At 45.1% G+C, this 16039-nt stretch overlaps 1 protein-coding gene across 1 annotated transcript in view; it reads left to right on the top strand.

Moving 5' to 3' along the window:
- The window catches only part of adamts10 (ADAM metallopeptidase with thrombospondin type 1 motif, 10), a 76902-nt gene extending 69671 nt beyond the window's left edge, over positions 1–7231 (top strand). Inside the window, exons 19-26 of the mRNA XM_034080468.1 lie at positions 2672–2752; positions 3084–3247; positions 3335–3461; positions 4034–4163; positions 4528–4732; positions 5276–5452; positions 5535–5700; positions 6898–7231. Of these exons, the coding sequence (XP_033936359.1) occupies positions 2672–2752; positions 3084–3247; positions 3335–3461; positions 4034–4163; positions 4528–4732; positions 5276–5452; positions 5535–5700; positions 6898–7007 (1160 nt within the window). The 3' untranslated portion in view covers positions 7008–7231. The remainder of the gene's footprint in view (positions 1–2671; positions 2753–3083; positions 3248–3334; positions 3462–4033; positions 4164–4527; positions 4733–5275; positions 5453–5534; positions 5701–6897) is intronic.
- The last annotated feature ends 8808 nt before the right edge of the window (positions 7232–16039 follow it).

Below are 16039 nucleotides of genomic sequence, written 5' to 3' on the forward strand. Positions count from 1 at the left end.
TCCCGGTCTGGGAGGTTGGTGAGGTTGAGCCATCTCGCTCTTTCCTGCACCACCATGATCCCCATTACCTTGCCCGTGGCCTGGACAGCGCAGCGCTGGACACGGAGACAAATGTCCGTGACCGCTGCCATCTCGTCCAGAGTGGCTGCCCCCGGGTTACCCGACAGGTCCTCGCAGAGCTCCGCTTGGTAAGCGGTTAGCAGCGAGGACGCATTCAGGGCCCTGGCGGACAACGCTGCGGCTTTGTAGGACCGTTCAGTCATTGTCGACTGAAATCGGTCCGACTTTGCTGGCAGCGTGGGGTTCCTGCTTGGTGACGGGCCCAACCTCGGTAGGAGGTGGGCCGCTACCAGCGGTTCCATGGGCGGTATGCGGAGCAGGCCGAGCTTCTCCATTCCGTCACAGTCTAGGGAGGAGGCACCCTGGATTGGGACCTTGTTGCTGGACACCTCATCCAACATCTCCGGGAAGACCGGAAGGAGTTGCCTCTTCGTCCGCGCTGCTTGGGGAAAATGTTTCCCTTCGTAGCGGGACCTGGAGGTCTCCTTGGCCATTTCAGGCCACGGGATGTCGAGTCTGGCCGCGGCGCGTTTACACATGGCCTGCAGGTCCATGCTCAGACAGGGCGAAGCTGGTGTGTCATCGCCCGGGAGAGCAGCCTGAGCCGATGACATGAAGGTGTCCTCTTCCTGTTCATCCGACTCGGACAGGAGGAACACCGAGGCGTCCTCTTCGTCCTCATCGTAGTCCAGCTCGAGGACATCCTCCGCGGGTGAGACCATGGTGAGGTCTAACCGGGAGCCCCAGCTCGGTAAAGCGTGGGGTCCCGTTCCCGCGTGTCTTGCCGTCACCGGGTCCCGGCCTGCCAGGGCGCGGGATTCCGGTTCTGCAGCCATCGCAGATAATGAGCCCCAGACCGACACGGAGAGGGTTCACTCTCTGCGGCGGACGCCCCCGCGTCTTGACTGCCGGCCGGCAGGTCAGTGGACATGGGGGGGTCTTGCTCCGAGAGGCTAGCTTGGCATGCTAGCCGTCGGCGGAGGCTCTTCACGGTGAAGCGGACACAATGTCCGCACGAGCCGGGGTTGTCGATAGCGCCTCGGGCATGTTCCAGCCCGAGGCAGGACGAGCAGACCTGGTGTGTGTCTGTGCCCGAGATCTTCAACCCGCAGCCGCAGAGTCGAGCCACCGAGTCGAGCCACCGAGTCCCTGACTCCTCTGGTGTGAGGGAGAGAGGCGTCCATCTTGTTCGCCTCGTGGCGTGGAGAGGACCCGCTCTCAACAGGTAGGATGGGAGAAAAAGATGTTACCACCCTGTCCTTAATCCGGAGAAAAGGACGGTGTGGGTCTTTTATTCCCGGAGAATACTGACTGGTGTGACAGTATGCTCCTTTAATCCTTTCCTCCTCCATGGGGAAGAGAAAAGAAAAAGCTTCCTCGCTGCCGTGGTGTCGATAGTGAGGGAGCGAGCTAGCAACAGGTGTGTTTCTAGCTTGAAAAAATCAGACCTACCTTACTTTCCGGGGAAAGAGAACCGCGAGAGCGCCCGTCGACCGAAATGGTTATATTTGGGTTCAGTCTGTGGACCGTTAAGCTTGTCCGGCTACTATGTGCTCTGAAGCGAGAAGAGGTGTTTGAATGACGCATGCGTCGTGGCGCAAGCTACTTATAGGGGGTGAATTCCCTGACGTTGACGTCAAGATCACCAGCCAATCAGGATTGGCGTAATGAGATTGATGCTTCTGTTTGCTCCGCGATGAGGCGCATCGGCTCCCATAGTGAGACATCGAACGGAGTGTTATGAATGAGAACTCCAGAGCCAGTCAAACATCTCTGGAGGTTTATTCTGGATACAGAAAGATTTCTGAATCACTTAGTCATGTCTATAACAAGCTTTTGATTACGCTGAACTCCCAAAGCCTTTAGCCAGTGCTCTGCTCAAGGCATTTCAATGTGGTCTGGGATTAAGCCATTGAACCTACACTTTAAAATGGAGGGAAAAGGACATAAATGACTTTTTTGATAGACAATGCAATATTTAGTCTATTCTCTGTGCTCTTGGCTCCAATCCAACAATGTCTCTTAAAAACTATTTCCATCTGTCCAGCCTGTGTCTCTGGTAGGCAGTAAAGTGTACCACACAGGTTCCCAATTATTAACAGATCAAACCTTTCTCACACTTTTGCTCTCCCAGTCTTTGTGGCCATCAAACTCCAAATCTGTTGCTCTAACCTTTGTCGCCTCCATCCAGAAACCCAGAGCAGGGTCAATCCGACCTGCAGAGCTCCATATGGAGGTCACAAGCCAAACCTCTCCTTTTGTGGTCAAAGCTTTGGTAGGAATCATTGAATTCGTTTTTATTATTTTTGTGTGCCTACAGTTATTTACAGGGCTGCACTGACTGTATAAGGTTGGTTTTCTCTGCAGAGGTGAGATGAGCGTAAAAAGAAAAAGGACAAGAAACTAAACCAGATGGCAGGACGAGATGAAGAGGGGAGAAGCCGGCTCTTGGCTCAGTTCTTTCTCTAGCAGAGAGCCGAGCTGAGGCCGGCTGCCCAGGAATGCAGCTGGAATCTGAAGCCTCTGCTTAGTCCATTGGCGTCCCGCAGAGCTTAAAACTGCTTATGCATTGTTATCCCCTTCTTTAGCTTTTTGACTTTGTGTGTCTCAGGTTATGAAGAAGTGGTCAGAATTCCTAAAGGCTCAGTGTTCATCCACATACAAGAGCTCAACATCTCCCTCAACTACCTTGGTAAGATTATATTCAAGCTTATGTTTAGTGTTATTGCCTGTACATGTGATGAGTTAGAGAAATATACATAATATCTATGATAGAAAACTACAAAGCTGTTAAAATACTAAGCAAAGTACTTCATTTATCCAAAAGGAAATTGTTTTACAGCAGGTGAAATCCAAAGTTGTAAAGCATGCAAATAAACACAATATAAGCAAAATAAAATGATGATAAAATGATCAGGAATCGTTATAGGTTTTTATCTGAATGTCTTAACTTTACTCTGAATACTCCTGCCTTCCTACCATTTATTTCTTCCTTCGTATTGTCCCTCTCCTCTGGTTCCCAGTGCTAAAAAGTAAAGGGGACCAGTACTTCATCAATGGGAAGCTGACCATTGACACGCCGCGTAGTTTTCATGTCGGCGGGACCATCTTCCACTACAGGCGGCCCACTGACGGACCAGAAACTCTTGAAGCTCTGGGGCCAACAAACATGACCCTGATTGTCATGGTAAGAATGAATCAAAAATTCCGTGTTAAAAAATTGGGATCTTGAAAAAGTTTAACCATCATGTATTTTAAACGTTTGAATGTTCAGGTGCTGGTGCGTGAGGAGAACCCGGGGGTCCACTATCGCTTCAACCCCCCGATGAACAGGGAACCTCTGACAGGCTTTGCCTGGCACTACACCTCCTGGTCCCGCTGCTCAGCCCTCTGCGCTGGAGGTACACACACACACACACACACACACACACACACACACACACACACACACACACACACACACACATGCAGGATTAAACCCATTCATAAGTGTCCAATGTCAAAGTAAGGGTAAAAGGGCAAAAAAAGTAGAGTCCCTATTGAGGCATTTGGGCAGATCACCGACTCTGACATTGGAGATATCACACATTGCTAATTTCCTTTTCTCTCACTGACCTTTTTTAGTTTACGAACAAATGTTCTCCTCTGAGAAGTAAATGGAGTCCTAAAGGAGACAGCCTGTTAAATTGTGTCACTTTTTTTATGAATGACAGTTTTACATCAACACTAAGGCAACACTGTCTATGGCAATAAACTGAGAGGAAGTAAGAGATAAAAAAATGCTGTTGGACCAGATTTCTTTTCACATTGTCTTCCATACTGAAGCTTTGCTAGCACTATCATAGATCTTGGATTACCCGGGCCTTTCCCACATAACTAATCTCAGCACTGTGGCAGGGTTCAAAACAACTAACTTGGAGATGCTAACGTATCCACTCACTTTATAATGCCTATGTGTGTCATGTTGTCACAGGTGTGCAGACACAGCAGGTGGTGTGTAGGAAGCAGGCACATCATTCAGTCGTCTACAATCACTTCTGTGACAAGAAGATCAAACCTAAAGAGAGGGAAAGATCCTGCAACACTGAGCCATGCTCCCCATCGTGAGTAGTCTCCTGCTGATAAGACTTTCTTCATGTGAAATTAGAAATACATATTTCTCTATTTGTTCATAACTTTTTACCTGATAAAAGCATTTGAATATGTGTGTGATTGTTCAGCGTTCATTCTACAATCACTCTTTTGACGGTGAAATAACTCCTCAAAAGACGCAAATTTTATCTTAATTCAGGATTAGACTCCTTTTTTGTCAAATTTCCTTTAAGGTACTTAAAATGTTGTCTTTATTAAGTGTTAACCGTTCATAAACACGTATTTGTGTATTGTAATTGTATCAGTATCATGTCTTCACTATATTATGCAATGCAATAAGGAAAATGTAAACAAAAAGCTCCCTCTCTGCTGTAGCTGGTGGACAGGAGATTGGACGGAGTGCAGTCGCAGCTGTAACAGCGGCCTGCGTACCCGGGAGGTGTTCTGTAAAAGGCGGCTCTCTGTGACGGAGGAGAAGGTCCTGGACGACTCCGCCTGCGCGACGCCGCGGCCCCCTTTCACTGAGCCCTGCAGCAACCACAGCTGCCCCCCAGAGTGGCTGGCCCTGGACTGGTCAGAGGTAACGGGGATTCAATCTTACATGTTTTAGTAGCATTTAAGTCTTTCTCTTATATGAAGTTTGTCCAGTTGAAACCTTAGAGACATCAGCGCAGTAAAGCCATGCAATATGCAACAGAATCGCAGAGCAGACCACAACATTACAGTTGTTGCATTCTTAACAAACATAATATTGTTACATTTGTCATGTGGGGAATCCCTCACATGTTTTTAATGTTGAACCTTAGTTTTGGGAAGACAGTAGGAGTTTAAATATGTCTTTTATGCCTTTGCAGACTTGTAAAATATATTTTGAAGATCTGCTGGTTTCAGCTTTTATCTGGTGTTTGTGTAATGTAGCAATGACACACACAGAAAAGGAATTTGTCCAGCGAACTTTCCAGGAACTGATCAGGCTCTTGACTTTGTTTCCAATAGAGCAGCTGCCCTCTTCTGAGTGGATTACAAAAGCTTCTTTCGCATGATTTTTGATTGCAATGACCCGCTGTTGCACCCTCCCATCGACTCCAAATCCCTGTCCCTTCATCAACCCCTCTGTTCACAGTGTACGCCCAGCTGTGGTCCTGGCTACAGGCACCGTGTGGTATTGTGTAAGAGCGGGGAGAGCGGAGACAACCTGCCAGAGTCCAAGTGCCCCAAACATGGCCGACCGACCTCCAGGGTGCGCTGTAACCTGCAGCGCTGCCCCCCCCCTCACTGGGTGACCGGTCCCTGGGGAGAGGTAAGACAGGCTTTTGCTTCAGTCTTTTTAATATTCAGTATTTTGTAGTATTTTGACTTAAAGATGATCCCCAATGTGTTAGTGTTCTGCCAGGTGTGGTCTGGGTCAGGAGAAACGCATGGTGCAGTGTCTGACTCCCACCGGCCACCCGTCCAATGAGTGTCTGGAACATCAGCGGCCCGCAGCCATGCAGCAGTGCAAGAGCAAATGTGACCTCAATCTGGCCATCAGCACAGACAACCCTGAAGGTCAGAGGTCAAATCATCGCTCCTCTTCATGTGCCATAGAAAAAACATTATAGAAAGATTTACTACTAAAATTAAAAATATAGTTTTTAATTTTTTTTATTTTAAAGGTCTCCTATAGTGCACTTCTCTATGTCTTGTATACATAAATACGTGTCCCCGGTGTGTCAGGTAACTCACTAAGTGTCAGAAAACAAAACCCTACATCTAAAAAAACGGGGGTACAGAATGTTTCAGAAATAATCCTTTATGTGGTTTTGAACATGATATGGCGATTAATCACGGCAGCATTTAGCATTTAGAGTTTCTGGGTAGAATTCTCCTGATCAGATACTCAGCATAATTTTTTTTTCTTTTATTAAAGTTTTAGACCCAGAAACAGCATTTCAATCAGGAGAGACGTGATGTATGAAATACATGTTTATTACCGGGACTCATATTATGAATGAAATAGTGATTGACAGATTATTACGAGTGAATGAAATGGTGTTTGGCGATTAGGCCCAGGTTTGCAGGGTAATCATTCAGGAGGGGAAAAACCGCTCCGATGAAACCCACCGGGGTCTAGACACTAGTGGTGGTGATAAGTAGTTCGGTCCGGTCTGAAGGGAGAAGGTTTTAGCTTGGCCCTATATGAGGAGACAGGAGGCCAAGGGGTGGAGGAGGGTTGCACGTTGTCACCTGAAATGACAACTGACGGAGAGGGAAGAGCAGATTTAAAGGGGTTAGCGGGTGCAATGATAGGCTTGTGAAAATGGGGGGAAGTGATTGGTTAGCTGGGGAGTGACGCCCCCGGTCACTTATTGAGAGAGGAGAGAGCATTGAAATGACGTGTAACAGACAGAGGATATTGGTCTTCCTGATTGAACTTGCGCTAAGCTTAATTTCTCTAACAGGGCTGGAACAGAGGGATATGAGGGATGTCTAAAATGCATGATCTGTTTGGTATTTTGAGCAAAACACATCATAGACATGTTTTTTATATATTTTTATCGGAGACTCATAATATATGCCTAACAATAGCATGATAGGAGATCTTTAAATTGTACATTTCTTATCACATTGAGCCTGATTCCATCAAGCACAAGATGTATAAGTCTGAACAATATAAGTGATAACATTCTTACATTTAATTCTTAATAATAAAATGTAATTTCCATGCATTAATTACTAACTGCTTCATGTTTGTCTTCCCCGCAGAGTGTAAAGATGTGAACACTGTGGCCTACTGCCCCCTGGTGCTCAGGTTCAAGTTCTGCAGCCGGCCATATTTCAGACAAATGTGCTGCAAGACGTGCCAGGGACACTGACCTGGACACAGCCTCCATTCTCTGGGCCCTGTACTCTCACAGTAGCCTGACCCCCTCCCACTGAGCCTTTACAGCAGCCCTCACAACTGGGACGCTGTCGAACGAACATCTAGTCCCGTTACTGTTAAAGAGGGACCTTTTCTTTCAGCCAGAATCCAGCACAAACCTCTCCGAGCCGAGCTGGGCCGAAACAGCCCTGGCTGAGTTTTACATTCCACTGGAGGGAGGGGGGGGGGGGGCTGCTGAACCCCGCAGAGAGAGAGAGAGAGAGAGAGAGAGAGAGAGAGAGAGAGAGAGAGAGAGAGAGAGAGAGAGAGAGAGAGAGAGAGAGAGAGAGAGAGAGAGAGAGAGAGAGAGAGAGAGAGAGAGAGAGAGAGAGAGAGACTTCCCTCCATCGTCTGTCTTTCTATGATCCCTCTGTTGTAATATTTTGGTGCTACTATATTTTTCTTTGGCCGCAGGCCTGGTCACCGTACTCTCTTAAAACCTGTATCTTAACAGGTGATTTTTGTTTTGTTACGAGTTTAAAAGAAATCCACTTTGTAAAGAACATGATTTTTCCTGATATCTTCCCTCATGAAAAAGAATATCTCGTGCTATAAAATGAAAGATCTGTTTCTATGTTATCATTACATAACAGTTGTTACCTGACCACATTGTTTAAATGCCATTGTTTAACGCCAGATCAACGTATTCATAAAGTCCTGGCTGTTATGTAGCTGAAGTATGAGCAGAGTTTGATTTGCAAAGTGTCAACAGTCAGAGGATTTGTGTGTTTTGTTTGTTTTGATTTGTATTTGTGAAAGCTATAGATGTGTCATTGCAGTGAACCAGCCGTAGTCTTGCCATTTTGAAAAGTTTGCTAAAAATATTATCACCTCTACAGTAAAACAGAGCTGCACGGGGCAAACAGTGACTCTGCCTTCACTATTTGATGATGTGAGACAGGACATTTTCAGATTATAGGATGTTCTTTTGTGGCTGCCGACTGTGGGGCTTGTGCAGTAACTTTTATTGTTAGTGCAATGTTCAGATCACAGTGAGACACAGTAGAGTCAGCTCTGCCAGCAGGAACAGGCCCAGAGGGAGGAGTGAAGACATCTGACTGCACTTACTTTCAAACTGCATTTTATAGTATTAGTGCTAATTTGAGAATGGATTAATTCACCCGTAAAATATCAGATGTCTTTGTGGCACAGATATGATGAATTAAGGACTGTTTGAAACCATCATTTATGTCCCTATGAAAAGATTTCTGCCACATAAAAAAAAACTACAGCCATCTTAAATTAGGGTGATAATAGGTGATTTCGTTTGACCACATGGGGACAGCATAAGCAACATTGACATAGCAATTTTTATATTATTAGGTGAACATGTTAGCCACCAGTTGCTTATTTCTGCCCACCAGACAAGTTTAAGAACAATATTGACTCTTTTTTTAGTTCTGTTTTAGGTCTCTAAATCCAGAGGGAAATATCTGACCCTTTAGCTGCTCAATGATCCACTATGTTCACAAGCTACTCACTTACTGCGTTTCTGCTGTTTAATGCTAAGATAAGACGTTCTCACTGGGGTTTTCTGAGCTTTTTCATTAAAAATAGTTACCTGCAGTAGAAACAAATATGCAATGAATGAACCAAGTCAAGCAAGACAGCTAACTGTGAAAACTCAATCCAAAGCTTTTTAAAGAAACCATTATCATCCTCATTTCATATATTGAAAGAAATCAGTTATAACTGATTTATCGAATTACACTAACTGTATGAGCTGGATGCTAAAATATTAAAAGAAAACCTGTCAGCTTGTCCTTCTAAAGATAGTATTGTGACCATTGTACCCTAAAGGTCACTGTTTTACTGCTGTTCTAAAGGAAACTAATCACCTGACCCACATTTTTGCTGCCCTAATCTTAATGACGTATTTTATTTTTTTAAATGCAGTTTCAGCGGTTTCTTTATCCTTAAAACTGTCAGAAATGCTGTGTCATCACTGTGACGTCCACTGTGCTCTGAAAGCAGCTCTGTTTAACACATGTCTCATCATTTCATGATAGAATCTACAGTTTGTCTTTATGGGGATTTGCTGCGATGCTGTTCCTTTCCTTTTTTCTTGTGGTGCTTTGGTTTGGATTGGTGCTATAAGTTCACTGTTGTTGTCGTTTCTATCATTTTAACAATTGTGCTTTAAATGTTTTTGTAATAATACCAATATTCAGAGTTGTAATAGGTGGGTACCACATTTGGCTTTTTTGTTCATTGGTGTCGGAATATAAAAGTTTAATTTACACTCCCTGACTTTGTTAAAGTGGCCAGTAATGCCTCAAAATCTCCAAATGTAGCTCACCTTGCAGATCATAAACTTATTTCAAATACTGTAACAATTTCTAAAGGGCCACTGTACAAGATATTGGCATTCCCAAGCTCTTAACAATTTGAGCCTTATAATAAAACCTATTTTGGCAGCATTTAAAAAAACATTTGTGTTTCAAACACCTAAAGAAATGTTGGTTTCTCAGATTGTCTCCCCCATAAATATTTGGTTCAGGAATGAACATAACCCGCTTGTAGCCATGTCTGTTGCTACCTGTGCCTAATATGAAGGTTCACACTGAGAAACGAGCCTGTTTTATCCGAGTTAAGAGGGACAATACCGGTATTTGTTGTTTTGTTTTGTCACATGCTAATTATACCATGACATGTACTGTATGTTGTTGAATACTATAGGTTATGAATCCATTTGTCCTCCATGTACATGCTTTTAAAAGTACATATTAAATTGATTAAACATGGTGCATTGTTCATTAAAAAAAAAAGAAGAAATGTGGTCATTTGATATTTCTGCCCTCAATGTACTTGTACTTAAATGGCACATTACAGCATCCAGACAGAGGTTGAGATCATCAGTGATCTATTTCTGGATCCGACAGACTTCATGGAAAAGATGAAGCAAGAACTTCTTCCTTTTGTCTGATGACACTGAGACATCCTCGTCCATCGGATGAAAAATAAAAGGGGTGAGTTGATTTTGTGTGTGTAACATATACTGCATGTGAACACGTGTGTCCCTGTAACGTTTTTTAGATTCATGCTGTCTTCTATCCTCATTGACAAAGAGTATGAAAACAATATCGAAAAGACAAAAAATGTAAACAAAAGATACTTGAGGACCAAAGACGCAAAAAAAAACTACAAGATATAAAAACGGACTTCCGGTAGTGATGTTGTAGGAGAAAGTCGCACGGAGGAGGTCTTCCGGTTGCACTTCAACTTTAACTTTAATATATCTGTGTAAATACCACAATTCATTCGGGAAAGTGACGGATTACAGTTATAACTTCAAGTCAGTCGTGAAATGAGTGGTTCTAAATCTAAAGCGAGCAATACGCCGAACTGCCCTGCTGCTCGTGGCGGTGCAACTCCTGTAGCTAGCAAAATTGCTAAAATGGCGGCAGCTAGCTCCGGCGCTAGCGACACACCAGACACCTTTTCAATGAGCCAGCTGGTTTCTGAACTGGAGAAGCAACGGGCCTCGCTCCGGAAAGACATGTCTGAGTTAATCCAGGAGTCTGTCAAACCTTTGCAGAGCTCGGTGGACGCGCTCCGCGAGACGGTGAATCAATTTAATAAACGCCTCGTTGCTGCAGAGACCCTGGCGGGGGATAACTTTGAGCGCATAACAAGCACGGAACAAACAGTGGAAACACTACTGACCCAGAATAAGTCTCTTCTAGATCGCCTCGACGACATGGAAAACCGGTCCCGCAGAGTCAACCTCCGGATAATAAATATACCCGAGGGCAGTGAAAAAGGCCGGGACCCGACCGAGTTCATATCCGACCTGCTGATGGGAAGCCTCGGCCCCGATGTCCTCTCCAAACCCCCGGAGCTCGAGAGAGCACATCGCACACTAGCTCCCAGATCTGGACCGGGAGGTAGACCCAGGCCTTTTGTGATATGCTTTCATCGTTTTCAAGAGAGGGAGAAGGTGCTTCGCTGGACCAGACAACACGAGCTTAAGTACCGCGACACAACGCTGCGAGTGTACCCAGACGTCAGCGCCATCACTGCAAAGAAACGAGCTGCTTTCAACAAAATCAAGCAAGCCCTCTACCAGAAAGGAGTGAAATTCAGGCTTCTCTTCCCCGCTCGCTTGCAAGTCTCGTTTGAGGATGGAACGTTCACTTTTGAGACTCCGGAGGACGCGCACGCATTCTACAACGAGCGGGTGATGGGCAAAGAGTAGGGGGCAGTATGGTGTTCCTGGCGGCCACCCTCTACTGAGGGTTTCCCCAAAAGACTGTATTCCTCCGTCTGCTTGGACGAAAGGCCCTGACACACCAAGCAGTCACCAGAGGACTAGCCGACGCTGACGTCGGCTGTTGCCTGGCCGTGTTCTCCTGCGTTTTGGCCATGTGTCGCACGGGAACACACCTCACCGACTTCAGTGCATGAGTGGCAATAACTCTCCTTACCAGCAGGCGGCGGTAGTGTGTATTTGTCATTCAAAAGAGGCAACAACCGGAAGACAGAGAAGAAGAAGAGTATCTTTTCTCCGTAATATCATACAGAGCTGGCCTCTCCTGGATCAAGGTGATGAGCAGGTCTTCGTTTGCATCATTCCAGATCGCCATGATGAGATGAAAATGAATAGCAGTCTGTGTGTGCCTTCTTAAATCGTTTGTTTACGTCCCTCACTTCCGCTTCGCTTCTCATGCACTGATTTGCTAGCTGAACAGCCAATCAGAGTGATTATTTGGTCCGACTGCCAGACCCGATGCATGGCCGATTCAACATGTTGAATCGGCCATGCATCGGGTCTGGCAGTCCAAATAAGGCGTGTCACGGTCGACAGTGCGGGACACACCAACCTGACTACGGCGCCGCGTATGCCCTACGGCCTCTGACTCCCAAAATCGGGTTGGTGTGTCAGGGCCTTAAGCCGTCTGCTCCTGCTACTGCATGCTGCCCCGTGTACTCACTGCTATGCGGTCACCTTGCAAGAGCGCCGTGGTGACCATGGAAACGGGTCGGCGCGTGAGTTGTGTTTACTCTCCGTATGTTCCGGGAGCGACGTGTATAGACTCCATGTATTTGTCTTTGTTATGATGGGGACTTTGTTTACTTCCAATTGCAAGGTGTGGTCGCCGCATGTGATTTTATCACCATTTTTTCCCCCTCTTTTGATTACGATGGTAAACATGTTATGTTTCTTCCAATGTGACGGTTAGGCTATCCTATATCAGGCACTTTATTTAATTATTGCTATTATTACCTCTTTTTGTTTGCTTTTATCTCTTGCCATATGCTATCCTGCAGTAGAGTTTCTTAAGTGGGATGTTTTTGAGGTAATTGTTTAGGCAAACTTATTGACGGCTTGTTTAAAGTTGAGGACTAATGTTGCTTCAATGTAATCATATATGTTCTTTAAAATGTGGGATATTTTTTTTTTTTTTTTTCATATTGTTTAACCGGTTGACCTCCGAATAAGAGTAGGTTATGGAAGCAGAAAGGGATACCCTGTTGGGAGTGAAGATGTGGTCGCGCTTGGTTTGTATAAGGGAATGGGGGGGGTGGGAGGGTTGTTGTTTTTTTTTTGTGTGTTTTTCTTGTTTTTTCCCCTTTTCCTTTGGCTCGGGAGTCACGTCAGCCATGGGAGAGTTAGTGCCCCTCGTCTCCTTATGATATGACGACTCAGGGTAAGAATCTTCGCTTTATCTCTTGGAACCTGAAGGGTGCCAATCAGCCCATCAAACGTAATAAGGTAATGACTCATTTAAAGCAACTTAGGGGTGATATTTTCTTTTTACAAGAAACCCACCTTTGTTCCTCAGAGATTGGCCTTCTCAAGCGACCTTGGATAAGGGATGTATTTCACTCTAAATTCCCAGTTAGGGCAAGAGGTGCGGCTATCCTTATACACAAGAATGTCCCATTTGAGTTATCAAACTCCATTGAGGACCCAAATGGTCGATTTGTAATTATTTCTGGTAGACTGTGTAGTATGCCGGTGGTTATGGCCTGTGCTTATGCTCCAACATGGGATGATGATACATTTATTAAACATTTTTTCTCCTCACTCCCTAAAGTTGATGACCATTACTTAATTATCGGCGGTGATTTCAATTTAACTCAAAACCCCTCCCTAGACAGGTCTTCCTCTAAGCCCCTGGCGTTATCCAAGTCAGCTAAAGTCCTTGACACATATAAATCTAGTTTAGGTTTATTCGACCCATGGAGAGTCAAATCCCATTCAGTCGAAGCCTTTTCATTTTTTTCACACGTCCATCATTCGTACTCGGATAGATTTTTTTCTCTTGGATAATTACTTTCGATCAGAGGTCCACTCATGTGATTACCATAGTATTGTTATCTCAGATCATGCCCCCGTATCTATTGATATTAGCTTTCCTAGTCGCGTCCCCTCATCCAGACAATGGAGACTTAACTCCTCCCTACTAGCCCACACTTCCTTTAAAGAATTCCTCCATACGCAGATCTCCTTGTTCTTCGATACTAATGATTCTCCAGAGATCTCTAGACGCACGCTATGGGAAGCATGCAAGGCGTTTATGCGTGGCCAAATCATCTCCTATGTCTCAAACCTAAGGAAGGCAGAAAGGCGAGTGTCGGAGGCGCTCACTAAGGAGGTATTTAGAATTGATCAGTTGTATGCTTCAGCTCCTACCCCTGCTCTTTATAAGGAACGCCTTCAACTTCAGTCCAAATTTGATTTAATGTCCACATGTAAGACTCAGAAGCAGTTATTCCTCGCTAGACAACGTTTCTTTGAGACTGGGGACAAAGCGGGAAGACTATTAGCACACCAGGCTCGTGCAGCTACACTATCCAGATTGATCCCCAAGATCAAATCTACTTTAGGTGAAGTTTCCTCGGACCCGACAGAGATCAATAAGATATTTTGTTCTTTCTACACTAACCTCTATTCCTCCCAATGTCCTCCAGATGTTTGGGATGGAGATAATCCTCTAGATAGGACAGTTTTCCCCAAAATAAATGAGGATTTGTGTAAGGAGCTGGGAAGTCCAATCTCTATCAAGGAAGTACAGGAGGCAATTATGTCACTTCAGAACGGTAAAACTCCAGGCCCTGACGGGTTCTCTGTTGAATTTTTTAAGTTACTCCCTGGCATAATTGCACCAGCCCTTCAGAGAATGTATAATGAGTCTTTTGCTGAGGGCCGCCTGCCTCCCACCCTGTCGGAGGCCTCCATTTCTCTTCTGCTTAAGAGTGATAAAGACCCTCTTATGTGTGGTAGCTATAGGCCCATCTCCCTCTTAAATGTTGACTTAAAGATCCTGTCAAAGATCCTAGCCCAACGCCTACAACGGGTCCTACCAAGTATAATATCTACCGACCAAACAGGTTTCATGCTTGGAAGACACTCATTTCATAACACAAGGAGGCGCTTGAATATCATTGGCTTATCTAGTTCATGCAGTCCGGAATTGATTATTTCACTAGATGCGGAGAAGGCTTTCGACAGGGTGGAATGGAGCTTCCTTTTTTTTGTGTTGCAGAAATTTGGTTTCAATTCAGAATTTATATCTTGGGTCAAATTGCTTTATGCCTGCCCAGTTGCCTCAGTCCACACAAACGGTCTCCAGTCTGCCCCATTTCCCCTTTATCGAGGTACCAGACAGGGCTGCCCTCTCTCCCCCCTCTTATTTGCCATAGCTATCGAGCCTTTAGCAATCTGGCTGCGTCAGGAGGGTGGATTTGAGGGTATCACCAGAGCTGGGAAAGTTCATAAATTATCGTTATACGCCGACGACCTCCTTTTATACATGTCTAATCCAGCTGCCTCTCTTCCCGTGGTTCTAGACATCCTCGACAAATTTGGGTCCTATTCAGGCTATAAACTTAACCTCCACAAGAGCGAAGTTTTCCCCATCAATTCTACAGCTAAAAGTATACCCCCAGCTTTTTTCCCTTTCAAATATTCTACAGACGGGTTTAAATATTTGGGGGTGCATATTACTGACTCAATTGATCGCCTTTTCTCCAAAAATTTCTCTCCTCTCCTTGAGAGGTGTAAACTGGACTTTGTCAGATGGTCTGCACTCCCATTATCCCTAGTGGGTCGTGTTAATTTGGTTAAAATGGTTGTTTTACCCAAGTTTCTATATCTATTCTCACATATCCCCATCCTTATTAAGAAGTCTTTTTTCAAATTGCTCGATCAACTAATAAGCTCTTTCCTCTGGGGCAAAAAAAATCCACGCATCAGAAGATCAGTGCTACAGCTCCCAAGGGCTCTTGGAGGCTTGGCATTGCCCAATCTCCTACACTATTACTGGTCCTGTAATATTCATAAACTTTTATACTGGTTTAACAATGCTGCAGACGGCTTACGCCCTACGTGGGTGGATATGGAACTTGCATCATCTAAACTCTCTCTTCACTCCCTGGTTTGCTCCCAACTCCCTCTGTCTATCTCCAACTTCACCTCAAATCCAGTGGTAACTAACACCATTAGAATTTGGATTCAATTTAGGAAGAGCCTAGGCCTCCATAGGGCCTCAGATCTCTCCCCCATTGTAAATAATCACCTATTTCTGCCCTCTTGCACCGATATGGCCTTTCGGACTTGGTTTGACAAAGGGTTAACCACATTTAGGGACCTCTACAACCAGGGGACTTTTATGTCCTTCCCGGAGCTCTCGAAGAAATTCCACCTGCCTAGAACCCACCTATTTCGTTTTTTTCAGACGAGGCATTTTGTCCAGAATCAGAATCCCAAATTCCCGAGTCGTCCCCCAGAAACCCTGGTTGACTTGTTAGTGGCGCTTGATCCCGAACAAAAGCGGCTAATTTCTAGCATTTACAGCCTTATCAGTTCTGCTATTGACAGCCCAGCGACCGGCCCCAGGGATTCTTGGGAGCAGGAGCTTGGAATCACACTGCCCGATGATTATTGGCGACAAGTTTTACGGTTGGTTCACTCCTCTTCAATCTGTGCAAGGCACGGCCTCATACAGTGTAAAGTGGTGCACAAAGTTCACTACACTA

This window comes from Pseudochaenichthys georgianus, chromosome 4 (assembly GCF_902827115.2).
Source record: "Pseudochaenichthys georgianus chromosome 4, fPseGeo1.2, whole genome shotgun sequence".
NCBI classification, from domain to species: domain Eukaryota; kingdom Metazoa; phylum Chordata; class Actinopteri; order Perciformes; family Channichthyidae; genus Pseudochaenichthys; species Pseudochaenichthys georgianus.